The following is a 14,219-nucleotide window of genomic DNA, read 5'->3' as shown; positions in this document are numbered from 1 at the left end:
ATGAATGCCATGTACAGTATTCCCAACAAATTCCACATTAATCAATAGATTTTTAGATATGAAAGGAATTAAGGGATATAAGTTTAATGCAAGAAAGTGGCACTGAGGTAAAAGATCAGCCATGATCACATTGAATGATGGAGTAGGCACGAGGGACCTGTTTCTATTTCTTGGGTAATATTCTTTTGTTAACTTGTGGAAGGGTAAGGTTGTTACAGAAAAAGCAATAAAAGTGGAGGTCAGGGAAGGATGGATAGTGGATTATTGTAATGCTGTATGATTGAAGTTGAACAGATGTAATACTCTTCAGTGCAAGGGTTCCAATTAGAAAAAATGCTTACAATCACCAATAACAAGACCAACATGCCATTACGGTCCCAATTTTTTAGGTCTCCAGTGGGTCTTTTGTATGAATGATTGCTGGTAGTGGAGTCAGCAATTGAAATGATATGCTGATTCATTATGTGTTTAACTTTCACCTGATTGACTCAGCTTATTGCTGCAATGACACACTCTCACAAATCATATTGCTGAAACAAGCAAGTCATTTTGCTTGAATTGATGAGATGCTCTTTGAACAAAGGCCTTTTGCACATAATATTTCTAATTGATACTGTTTAATGATTATAATTTTGAAAATAATTTTCAAAAGCAGTCTAGCTTGAAAAGATACAGATGTGTTACTTTTAAGTAAGAATCACCTGTTTCTTACTCCTGTCCTTCATCAAATTTCTCATTTGATATTCGACACAGGCCATGAAAAGTGACTTGTAAAAGAAGACAAGTGCATAGGTGGCTGCCAAATAGGGAATAAGACGCCATTGCTGAAATAAAAGAAAATATTTCACTCAACGTATATGACTCAAGAAAATCTACTGTTTATTAAATTGCCAATAATTTAAATGGAGTATTGCCTGATCTTAAAATTGCAGCAGAAAGTTCAAAGAAACAATGTCATTTCCTCCATTTTCCCAGGCTTTCTGACAGTGATGCTTTGTAATTAAACAATGTGACAGGCTATGTGACATGGTTAAACAACTAGGAGGGATTTTTTTAAAATGACAAACACATCACTTTATTACATGTCTCTCTATTTCAACCTTGTGGCAGAATTCCCCAGAGCATCAGGAATTATTGGTTGCCTACATAATGATACAAACCCAGTGGCACTCATGAATAAAATCAAAGGGACATGACCATGAAAGTGCAGTCAGTTACCAGGAACTGATTGGCAGCTACCCTGAACTCTTTCATTCATTAAATGAGCAGTTATGCAATACACTGTGCTTCATATCTAATGGCTAAATTTAATAACCAAGTACTTTACATGTTGTGTTCTTTACGTAAACAGTGGTAAAGATAATAACAACTTGTATTTAGTTAGCATCTTTAAGTTAGAAAGATGCCATGAAATAAGAAATAAATAAGGAGCATGACTGGTTGTCTACTTCAAATTTACGTATACTGACTATGTTGCAGTTGATGGCTACTCCTTGATAACTTATAATTGTCATATACCTGCATTTGATATTCAAGCACTGGTATTTCTTCGTGATCCGTTGGTCCAAACTGACGACGCACTGCAGAGTAGCGAATAGCAATTGTCAGGCTGAGCTTAAGATTCGAAACAGCCACTCCCATTACTGACACTCTACCAAAAGATAGTGCTCCAAGGGAAGCATTAAACTGACGATTAGAGTCCTAAACAGAATCAAAAATATAGAGAATTACGGCAGCTACTGGAAGAATTTTTAAATTACCCTCAACAACTTTGTAAACAAGTGTACAACAGAGAACACTGCCCTGATATGAGCCTGCTCAAAAGAAATCAGAAGAATCCATGAGAAAAGTTAACAATACAGTACAATCAGGGAGAAGGGGAAGATAGAGGATGAGATGAAAATGACATAGTGGAGAGGGACAAGCGAAAGGAACCGATAGAACAAATAACCAAACCAATGGACAGCCAAGATTGCAACAGCAGTTTCACTTAGATAGCATAAATGAAAAAATAAAGAGAAGTAGCAGCAGCTCTGTATATAAATGTAGTAGTAAGCATGGTGTAAAGTACTATTTCATATTTTCGTTATGCCTCTAGTACTCTTCTAACTCCTTCAGAACATACTGTTCGTCTCCACAAGAATGCTAACACTGAGGTAGACAAAGCAACTTTATGGCCATTTACAAAATATGATAAAGAGTGTTTCCAAAATCTTATTTATAAAATAAAATAAACAGATGCAAAATTCTACAGCTGTATATTATCAACTTTTCAAGACTCAAGTGAAGGAATTAATCTCTTTTGCAGTACCCATTTAGGTACTGAGCCTTGTTTGCTAGAGTAACCTCCTGTATTAGAGGACCCCTCATTAAAATAACATTCTTGATTGCGAAGAGTCTTTTAATGATCTGTGCATGATGAAGAATACAGTAGACCTCTACAGCCAACACATGGAAAATTGGAGCTATGGCCACCTATCATTGATCTATTAGGCCTTTTAATTAACACCAAAATGAGCTTAGGACATATGTAATTGTTGCACTAACAAAGTACAGGGAATAATAAATTTAATAGGAAATACCTTCAATGAAGCTACATAATTCCCATCAGGTGTCACATCTCCATTTCTGTTAAGTAGATTTTCCCGAGGAATTCTCACATTGTTGAACATGGCAAATCTGTTGAAGCATACCAGAATCATGTTAGAGATTCTGAAATAAATTTTGTGAGGTCTCACATTGTCAGCAGTACCTTGCATTGAAATTAGTTGGGAATTTGCTGCACAATTAGGAACACTCACCCAAAATGTGTAAAAAAAAAGCAACCAGAGTTTACTCTTGTAAAAACTGGAACTAAAAGGCCAGATCTTCTGCTGAGCATAAGACTGGCATCTAACTGCACAGGGGCCACTCTGTTTCTTCCAGACTGGTCCTGGTTTTAATCTTCTCTTGAAAGGCCAGCTCCCAGCTCATCAGCATGGTCTAAAGCAACACAGCACAGGTATTCTCCAGGCATAAGTAGCTGGCTACATTTCCATAAAAGCCTTGATAGCATTACTCTCAGGTTCACTGTAAAGGTCTCATTGAAAGTGAATGTTTGTGAGTATCTTTGACATTCATAAACATTCAGTAACAAAAGTATTAAAAAACTTAAATGATAACACTTAAAAAATTAAAATATACAGTTATGAACATTTAAACTTTCTGAATTAGATCAAATAAAAATGTGTGCTTTCCTTTCCTCCAGCAGCTCTTTCATCCTACTCATTTACTGCTCAGCAGGTAGATTTCCAAGCCCAAGTGCTGAAAAATCTGAGGGAGTCTTGTGTTGTCCTGTTAGATTTGGGGAGCTGGCAGCATAAGTCAGCAAAGTGACTACTGGGTTAAACTATAGCTGCACTGAACTTGGAATTTCCACAAAGAAATGTAAGTAAATTCAACAGAATAACTGACTTTATGTTCATTATTTTAATAAAATCTTACTGTATTTATAACCTATTGGAATTTGACAGATTAAATCATGTCAAATGAGTGTTAAATATACAATAAATAACTTCATGTGAGCTTCACATCTTGCTGGAAACTGCTAGTCAGTGGCTTAGTCCATTTTTATGAAACAAAATAGATTACTTCATTAACATCACATAAGAGTCTGAAACAGTTCACATCTTTTCTGCCTGATAATAAAAAATGCAACTTTTCAAAGCGAAGGAGCAACTGCCATGTTTGTTTTTTCAAATGGAAAAGATCTAATTGGATGACTTACAATTGGTATTCTAGATTTTATTGGTCCTTTAACTGCAATATCAAGATTGGATTCAGACTGGAAGATATTCCCACCCACTGCAATGACAGGTTTGCAGAATTGTTATTAGCAAGATTAAAATTTGTCTTTTCCAATAAGCTACTGTCTTACAGAAGAAATAAACCTTCTTTACAAACACAAAAACAATATTTCTGTGAGTTTACATTAGGGTGAAACAATCACTCTTCCAATTTACAGTTCTCCTTTAATATCTCAATATATTAACACTGGGTATCACTACTGTACTGGTGTTTTAGTAAATTCTATTATTTATTAAATCTCCAAAAGTAAATCCACAGGAATTTGAATGCATGTGAGCAAACATCAATTTCTTATGGCAGAAAAAAAACATGTGGTTGACATTTTAAAGCTGAAAATGTTTTCCTCAAGGAGTGTATGACCACATGCAGAAGATTGAGCTGAATATTGTGAAATTCTTTTGGCAATGCTTCCCGGATGCAGTACTCTAACAGTCAGTTCACTTCCATGGCAAATAAAGCAGACATCTGGAAATAAATACTCCATATAACCAAATGCAAACTGTTATGAGGGCTAGGGACCCAAACATAATTAATAAAGTTCTATAATATGAATAAAATGATACCAGCAAAAACGTCTTAGTTAATGATAGTTGCAAGATAAAATGTTACAGCAAAACAGCAATCAAACATAACCCCAATATGTGCAATGCACCAATTTGGAAAAACAGAAGTCCTGAAAATGCTGCCACCTTCTATTGACTTGGAAACTTGCTTATTTCTTCAGTGTTAAAAAAGATGTTTTGGTAAAGGACTATTTAATGTTAGCAATGTAGATATTTCATAGTTATTTTCTATGCATTTCCTCCTATTCGAACACATGATAGGCCATGATCTGCAGGGCTACAGACATAATGCAGAAAGGTAGGGTTAACTGCATAACTCTAATTTGACCAAGCACAATGGGTGGATGGCTTCACATTCAGTAAATCTGCTTGGATTATATGACTAACATTCAGTACATATTTGTACAACAGCCAATAACTAAGATTCAGACCATTACATAATTTTTCTGCCAGCCACATGCATCTTCCTGTTTGTCACCTCGCAACTTTATTTAAAAATGCATCACCAGCAAAACTCTAGACACAAGCTAGACAATAAAATTCAGATTAAACCCAGGTGTGAGAAAAAAGTAACAGAATAATTACAGCAACTGTTCCAACATCAATTTTTCAGTCTATCTTCATTTTCACAACAGCATTTCCCAATTGCTCATCATTTTACGAAGTATTTGTTTTTTTCTACCCAAGGGGATGACCTCACATTTTTCACATTATACTCCACTTGCCATATTGTTGCTTACTCAGCTTGCCCATGTTACCCTTGAAGACACTTTGTGTCCTTACCTCTCCTCACATTCCTAATTGATTTCATGCCATCACTAAGCTTGGAAATGATACATTTGGTCACCTAAATCATTGCGAATAGCCAGGGTCCAAGCAACAATTCCTGTGATAACCCACTAATCACAGTCTTCCAACTTGAGACAAACTTGTTTATTTCTTCTCTTTGTTCGATATCTGTTAAACAACTCTGTAAGAAATTAAATTTTTAATATAAAGGACATAATTTAACTGCTCCATTAAATCTGTAACTTATCAACAACACTAACAATACTCCATGGATTACTACAACACCTAATGGCTGAACATATGTTTTTATGCTCATGATTGGGACTTTAGTGGAAGATACTTTATTAAAGGGTTTATTAAAGGGATATTTCACCTATAGATATCAAGAAAATAATTACGTAAAAATTGTATTTATCTGTACATGTTCAGTTACATGGAACAAATATAGCATTAGGATAATGCACACTAGGGTAGAAATTTGTCACTGGTGCGAAATATGTGCTTGAATTTCAACTTCTTATTGTACTTATGATTGTGCAATGAAGTCAGCAGAGCTGAATATGCACAGGAGGGTACAGTGGGGGAGATACTTGCGCATATGTTTAGCATCCTTGGCCAAAGACTTACTTCTCCTTCAGGGGCTCAACCACACATGATTTGTTCCTGGTCTTTTTTCACTGATAATGATAGTGCAGTGTCAAAGACTATATCAGGACCTTGTGTTGCACCTCTCCCCAATGAAGAGGCAAAAATGAGCACTTTTTTTTAGACACAAACATATCCAGTTACTCCTCTTGAGCAGATTAAAAATGATCAAAAAACAGTAATATATTTTTGTATTTACTGGAGACAAGGATCTGGAAGTTGCTCTATACCATTTTTGGACATTGAAACTGCATTGTAGGTCATCCGAATCCGGTTTTTGGAAGTTACTTAAAAACCAGAACTTCAACAGCCAGGTTTATGTAATAGCGTTACTGGATCTCCAAGTGCAATGTTGCACTGGAACTAACACTGTAGACTTCAACACTGCATGCCTTACTCACATGTTTCAAGTTGTCACTGTTCCCAACATGTAATGGAATATGTATGATCTTTGCAGGCAGCTCTTTATACCACAGGTAATATCCTTCTAGCTATTGGGGAGTTTGCTACTGAATAAATACATCGGAAACAGGGGCAGGGGGATGGGCGTACACCCAGGAAGGTCAGAGGGGCATAGAAAATAGTATCTGCAGTTACCATTTTTTTGTGCATGGGAGCAAGGAGGCCCACCAGGACTAAAGCAAAGCAGTCCTGGTGAGAAATTGCCAAAGAGGTCTCTGAAAGGAGATGAATGCAGCCTTCAAAATCCTGCACTTTGGGGAAGCCTACTATGCAAGTAAATGCCCATGGTTATTCTGCTTCCTCCTGTAGCCTGAAGGGAAAATAGATTACTTTTCTTCTTAAATGTAATGATCTCCCAAATGTAGCAAAGTGAGATGTGATGGAGATCAGCAATTGCAGCCTAGAATGATACTGAGACTAGGACACTGATAGTGACTGTCCCTGACCTAATGGTTCAGTGACATATCATCATGGGTTGGTATCAACTGAGAATAAATGACTGTGGTTTAGTGTGTAATCAATTTGTTCTGTGATGTTCTATATGTCATGATTGATGGTAGAAATGTGAAGTGGTGTGTTCAGAAGAATTACTGGAAAATTCCTGACTGCACATTCAGAGAAGGCCTCTCTTCCGCAGTACTTGCCATGGTACATTTCTGAGCTTTTCTTCCTCTTCCTTGAAGTCGTTTTAATCCACCCCCATCATCTCCCGTTCCTCTCATTGCTTTGGTTCCCCAGCCAAGGCCCAAGCTTACCTATTGGTTATGTTGTATAGGGTGACAATGCATGAAGTCCTGCTTGGTGCAGCTGGAGAGTGGCTTTGAAGTGGTGCATTTGGAGGAGGGCAATGGTATTTTCTATTAGGGTTCTGATGGTGTCATGGGTTTCATTGTAGTGATGTTCAGCTGGAGTGGTTGGCACACAGATAGGAATTGGGAGCCAGGAAGGAGGGGACTGTTCTTATCCCCCAGGATCCAGCCCTTGGGGGCTGTGCAGGCAAGGTGGACTTCCAAAATGAATGTTAGGTGAGCTACTTGGAATTATCAGAAAATAATTCTCATGGTCAACCATGACTTGAATGTTGAAGGACCTGTAGCCCCCAATTCATGAAGAGCTCTGGGTTCTGAAAGAGAGCCTGACACTCCACATAAGAATAGCCTAACACTGTCTGAATTTTGAATAAGCCTGCAATGTTGACAAATCCACATGGCTGCTTAGCCTCATGTTCTCCCCGAAGGAAAAACAGACACATCCACTCTTTCCCAGACAGATTATTATTGCCCACCTACTATACTGAACAGCAAAAGCCTTATGAGTTGCACATGCCTGGATGGATTCAGATGCAGGAAGCTGAGAGTGACAGTGTGAACAGTTGAGCCAAACATGCATGGTTGAAGGTCACATACCTCGATTGTAACTGACTTGGAAAACTTCAGCCTGCAAAAACACTGCTCCTCATGAAGGTTGGTTCAGGAATGAAGGTCCCTGTAGGCTATGGGGAAATGGTTTGCAAGTGGGTGCTCTTCTAGGTCCTTCTTTCACACCTTCCCCTCCCCCCCCTCCGCTTTCCATAGGGATCACTCTCTCTGTGACTCCCTTGTCCACTTGTCCCTCCCTGCAGATGACCTTCCTGGCACTTATCCTTACAACTGCACTAAGTGCTACACCTGCCCCTACACCTCCTCCCTCACCACCATTCAGGGTCCTAGACAGTCCTTCCAGGTGAGGCAGTGCTTCACCTGCGAATCTGAGGATTTATTGCATCCGGTGCGGCCTCTCCATCGGTGAGACCCAATGCAGATTGGGTGACTGCTTCATCGAGCACCTTTGCTCCATCCGCCACAAAATCAAGGATCTTCCGGTGGCCATCCACTTCAATTCCACATCCCACTCCCATACCAATATGTCTGTCCATGGCCTCCTCTACTGCTACGTTGAGGCCAGGCGTGGGTTGGGGGAACAACACCTGATATTCTGCTTTGGTAGCTTCCAACCTGATGGCCTCAACATTGATTTCTCTAACTTCAGGTAACCCCTCCCCTCTTCTCCCTCCCTTTTTTCCCCCTTTGACTTCCCTCATTCCTGTGGGCCCCTCCCCTCTTCTCTTTCCTCTTCCCCCACCCTCATGACCTGCCCATCTATTCCACACCTCCTTCCCTTTATTCCATGGCCTACTGCCCTCTCCTACCGGATTCCTTCTTCTTCAGCCCTTTGCCTCTTCTACCTATCACCTCTCAGCTTCTTACTTCTCCCCCTTCCCTCACCCACCCTTCTACCTTCCCCTCTCACCTGGACTCACCTATCACCTGGACTCATCTATCACTGCCTGCATGTATTCCTCCCCCTTCCCTGACCTTATTCTGGCTTCTGCCCTCTTCCTTTCCAGTCCTGATAAAGGATCTCGACCCAAAACATGGACTGTTTACTTCTCTCCATAGATGCTGCCTGATCTGCTGAATTCCTCCAGCATTTTGTGTGTTGCTCCAGATTCTGGCATTTGCAGAATCTCTGGTATCTCTGCTCTTCTAGGTCCCCTCCCTTGGAATTTCTGGAAACGTCTGTGCCATTTTCAACACCTGGCCTGAAGCTCACCTTGAAAAATCCCACGGAAAACCGGCACTGAAGCACCTACAGTAAAGAGTTTTCTAGCAATCAAATCACAGTGGAGTTTAGTATAGATGTCTCTACAGTTGATAGCAGCAGGTTTCTGAAGGGGCAGTCAGTCTCTAGAGTGCTTTACATGAAGTATGAATGGCTTTCTGAATGATGCCATGTAGCACAGTAGCGTAATGGTTCGCACGACGCTATTACAGTTCCAGCGATCAGGGCTCGATTCCCGTTGCTGTAAGGAGTTTGTATGTTCTCCCGTGTCTGCGTGGGTTTCCTCCGGGTGCTCCGGTTTCCTCCCACATTGCAAAGACGTACGGGTAGGTTAATTTGGGTTTAAAATGGGTGGCGCGGACTCGTTGGGCCAGAAGGGCCTGTTACCACGCTGGAGATAAAATTTAAAATTTAAATTTAAAAAAATAATTAATTAAAAAAAAAGCTGAACCTGAGTTTGGTTGTTGATTACCCAATGACAAAAGTCCTTTTGACCAAGCTTTGCATAGGAAATGATATCATTTGTGAATTGGCATCAGAGGTAGACAGAGTGCTGAATAAGGCGTTTAGGGTACTGAGTATAGGAGTTGGGACATTATGTTGCAGTTGTACGAGTTGTTGGTGAGGTCGCATGTGGAGTACTGTGTACAGTATTGGTCACCGTTATAGGAAAGACGTGATTAAACCAGGAAGAGCGCAGGATGTTGCCAAGACTAGAGGGCCCGAGTTATAGGAAGAGGTGGGCCAGGCTAAGGTGGATCATAACAGTCTTTTCCCCAGGGTAGGAGAGTCCAAAACCAGGGAGCATAGATTTAGGATAAGAGGGGAAAGATGTAAAAGGGACCCGAAGAGCAACTTTTTCACACAGAGGCTGGTGAGTATATGGAATGAGCTACCAGAGAAAGTGGTTGGGGCAGGTACAATAGTATAATTTAAGAAGCACTTGAATAGGTACATGGAGTGGCAGGGCTTAGAGGGATATGGGCCAAATGCAAGAAATTGGGAGTAGCTGGGTGGGCACCACGGTCGGCATGGACTGGTTGGCCCTAAGGGCCTGTATGCGTGTGGCATTGCTCTATGACTCTGTGCAAAATGTGTCATTGGCACAGGGGTGAATTGCAACTGGAATTGCTTAGTCAACTTTCTGGAATGGAATAATACAACCTGGAAATGTTTGCAATCAAATTCCATATGAACATAAGGAATAGAAGCAGGAATAGGACACTTGACCCCCTGTGCCTACTATGACATTAAATAAGAACATGGCACATCTTTTACTGAATTTTCCTGCATTAGCAATACATTCCATGATTCTCTTAATATCTAAAAATGTATCAATGTCTGTCTTGAATATATTCAATGACCAAGTCTCTTGGGTAGAAAATTCCAAGAATTCACTACACTCTGGGTGAAAAGAATTCTCCTCATCTGAGTTCTGAATGGCTGATTCTTTATTTTGACATGATGACTCCTGGTTCTAGAAGCTGGAGCCAGGGGAGAAAAATCAACACCACATCTACCCTATCAAATCTGCAGTAATTTGATATGTTTCAATTATGTCACTGCAAATTCTTCTAAACTTAAGGAAAGCATTGGCCCAGTCTGCTTAATCTATCCTCATACAGCACACCCACAATCTGAGGAATCAATCTGATGAACATTTGCCGCACTACTTCTGATGCAATATATGTCCTTAGGTTGGGAGACCAGATCTATACACAATATTCCAGATGTAGTCTCATCAGGGTTTCATATCACTGGTGCACTCAAATTGTCTTGTAATAAAGGCCAACATACTGTTTGCTTTTCTAACTGCTTGCTGTACCTGCATTAACTTTCAGTGAATCTCATACAAGGACACTCAAGGCCCTGAACACACTTTCAACCTCTTGTCATTTAAAAAAAAATCTACCTTTCTAATATTTTCTACCAAAGATTGCTCCCATTCTGAGAATAACTGATAATCTTGCACAAGAAATAAAAAGTGCCATGCAGATGAATTTCTGGGCAACTGTATTAAGGTAAATGTTGCCATCTTATGGTGAAGCCACATGCAATTACTCTTTGCTTTACTTGATGCACATTAGTAATTAAATGCTCAGAATCTCTACTATCAATTTTTTCACTAAGTTTCTAGACTATGTTTTCATACACTGATGCCAAAACTGCTTGAATGGGAATTCAACGGTGCAAAATATAAAGTACATACTGAAATTATGTTTTAAAAAGAGAGTTGCACTTATTTTTAGCAAGTAATTTTAAAGGAAACCAAAATTTTAGTCTGGAGAGAAATATTCCCAAGAATATTTGAAGGTAGACATTTTTTGTAAGTCTGTTACATTAGAAAAGTACTTGTCTGTAATTGAGAGTAAAACAAAACAAATATATACTAAAATGTCATCAGCAAGCTGAAGTTGATGGAAAAGGAATGCATGTTGCACTTGTGTCTTTCTCAGCATCTTACCTTTTCTCCCCAATTTGCCATTACGTGAGCAACTTATGACTTTTTTGATCTTAGGGGGACTCTGTGATTCTGAGAAACTGGAGTAGCTTGACATGTTGCTAGGGAAGTTTATGGACCCATTGTTTCATGTGGTACAGATGTTAGTCATTCAGTCCATCCAGTTCATAGAACAGAGAACATCACAGCACAGTACAGGCCCTTCGGACCATGATGTTGTGCCAACCTTTTAACCTACTCTAGGATCGATCTATCCATTCCCTCCCACGTACCCCTCCATTTTTCTATCATCCATGTGCCTATCTAAGTGTCTTAAATGTCCCTAACGTACCTGCCTCTATCAGCACCCCTGACAGTGCATTCCACACATCCGTCAATCTCTGTGGAAAAAAAAACTTACCTCTGATATCTCCCTGTACTTTCCTCCAATCACCTTAAAATTATGCCCCCTCCTGTTAGCCATTTCCGCTCTGGGAAGAAGTTTCAGGCTGTCCACTCAATCTATGCCTCTTATCGTTTTGTACACCTCTATCAGGTCACCTCTCATCCCCCTTCACTCCAAAGAGAAAAGTCCTAGCTCGCTCAACCTGTCCTCATAAGACATGCTCTCCAATCCAGGTAGCATTCTGGTAAATCTCCTCTGCACCCTTTCTAAAGCTTCCACAGCCTTCCTATAGTGAGGCGACCAGAACTGAACACAATATTCTAAGTGTGGTCTAACCAGAGTTTTATAGAGCTGCAACATTACCTCGCGGCTCTTGAACTCAGTCCCCTGACTAATGAAGGCCAAGACACCATACACCTTCTTAATAACCCTATCAACTCGTGCAGCAACTTTGAGGGATTTATGGACTTGGACCCCAAGATCCCTCTGTTCCTCCACACTGCTAAGAATCCTGCCATTAACTCTGTATTCTGCCTTCAAATTTGACCTTCCAAAGTGAATCACTTCACACTTCTCTAGATTGAACTCCATCTGCCACTTCTCAGCCCAGCTTTGCATTCTATCTATGTCCCGTTGTAACCCTTGACAACCTTCTGCACTATCCAAAACACCACCAACCTTCATGTCATCTGCAAACTTACTAACCCACCCTTCCACATCCTCATCCACGTCATTTACAAAAATCACAAAGAGCAGGGGTCCCAGAACAGATCCCTGCAGAACACCACTGGTCACCGACCTGCAGGCAGAATACGTTCCATCTACCACCACCCTCTGCCCTCTACGGGCAAGCCAATTCTGAATCCAGACAGCCAAGTTTCTCCAGATCCCATGCTTCCTGACCTTCTGAATGAGCCTATCATGGGGAACCTTATCAATGCCTTAAATAAAGACCATATACACCACATGCACTGCTCTACCCTCAATGTGTTTTGTCACATTCTCAAATAATTCAATCAGGCTCATGAGGCATGACCTGCCCCTCACAAAGCCATGCTGACCATCCCTATCCAAATGCTCATAAATCCTGTCCCTAAGAACCTTTTCCAATAATTTGCCTACCACTGAAGTAAGTCTATAATTCCTAGGGTTATCCCTACTCCCTTTCTTGAACAAAGGAATAACATTTGCTACCCTCCAATCATCTGGTACTACTCCTGTGGCCAGTGAGGATGCAAGTACTGGCATATTGCAGAGCAATCCAATCAGTCCAACTTCCAGCTTTATTCCTGTAGTCCTGGAAGTTTATTTCCCTCAATTTCCTATCCCATTTTCTTTTGAAATCATTGATAGGTCCTACTTCTACCATCCTTGGAGGTAGTAGGTTCCAGGTCATTATTACTCACTGCATAAAAAGCTTAGACATAAATTCCACTTCACACCTTGCCCAAAACATTAAACCTGTGTGCTGCAGTCCTTGTACCATCAGTTTAAAGAAACTGCTTTTCTTTGTCAACCTTATCTTGTGCACTACCAAAACTCTCCTCAACTTCATCTCTTCCATGGAGAACAAATCCAATGTAACCTTGTTCCTAAACATTCCTTATCTCTAGTGATTCTGATAAATCTTTTAATGGAGAGGATTCTTAGGGATAGGATTTATGAGCGTTTGGAGAAGCATCGCCTAAAAAGGGACAGTCAGCAGGTTTTGTGCAGGGCAGGTCATGTCTGATAAAACTGATTTGAGTTTTTTGAGGAAGTGACAAAGGTGATTAATGAAGGTAGAGCAGTGGATGTTGTATACATGGATTTTAGTAAGGCATTTAACAAGGCCCCGCATGGTAGGCTCATTCAGAAAATTAGGATGCATGGGATCCACAGTGACTTGGCTGATTGGATCCAAAACTGGCTTGCCCACAGAGGACAGAGGGTAATGGTGGATGGGTCTTATTCTGGATGAAGGTTTGTGACTAGTGGTGTCCTGCAGGGATCTGTACTGGGACCTCTGTTGTTTGTCATATATATGTAAATGATTTGGATGAAAATGTGGTAGGGTGGGTAAGTTTGCAGAGGACACAAAGATCAGTCGCATTGTGGATTGCATAGGAGATTGCCAAAGGATACAGCAGGATATAGATCAGTTGCAGATATGGGTGGAGAAGTGGCAGATGGAGTTTAATCCGGGCAAGCGTGAGGTGCTGCGCTTTGGGAGATCCAACATAAAGGGAGAGTACACAGTTAATGATAGGATCCTTAACAGTGCTGATGCACAAAGGGATCTTGGGATCCAGGTACATGGCTCCCTAAAAGTGGCCGCACAGGTTGATAGGGTGGTAAAGTCGGCTTTTGGCATGTTTGCCTTCATTAGTCGAGCCATTGAGTTCAAGAGCCAGAAAGTGATGTTACAGTTTTATAAAACCCTGGTTAGGCCATATTTAGAGTATTGTGTTCAATTCTGGTCATCTCA

At 40.4% G+C, this 14,219-nt stretch overlaps 1 protein-coding gene across 1 annotated transcript in view; it reads right to left on the bottom strand.

Annotated features, from left to right (window-relative positions):
- acox3 (acyl-CoA oxidase 3, pristanoyl) overlaps nucleotides 1-14,219 on the bottom strand; it is a 120,574-nt gene that overhangs the window by 56,921 nt on the left and 49,434 nt on the right. Inside the window, 3 exon segments of the mRNA XM_052041392.1 lie at nucleotides 702-824; nucleotides 1,519-1,701; nucleotides 2,583-2,679. Of these exon segments, the coding sequence (XP_051897352.1) occupies nucleotides 702-824; nucleotides 1,519-1,701; nucleotides 2,583-2,679 (403 nt within the window).

Source organism: Pristis pectinata, chromosome 2 (assembly GCF_009764475.1).
Source record: "Pristis pectinata isolate sPriPec2 chromosome 2, sPriPec2.1.pri, whole genome shotgun sequence".
Classification (NCBI taxonomy): Eukaryota; Metazoa; Chordata; class Chondrichthyes; order Rhinopristiformes; family Pristidae; genus Pristis; species Pristis pectinata.
Note: the sequence above shows the minus strand (reverse complement) of the source record. Positions and strands in the feature narration are given on the sequence as shown.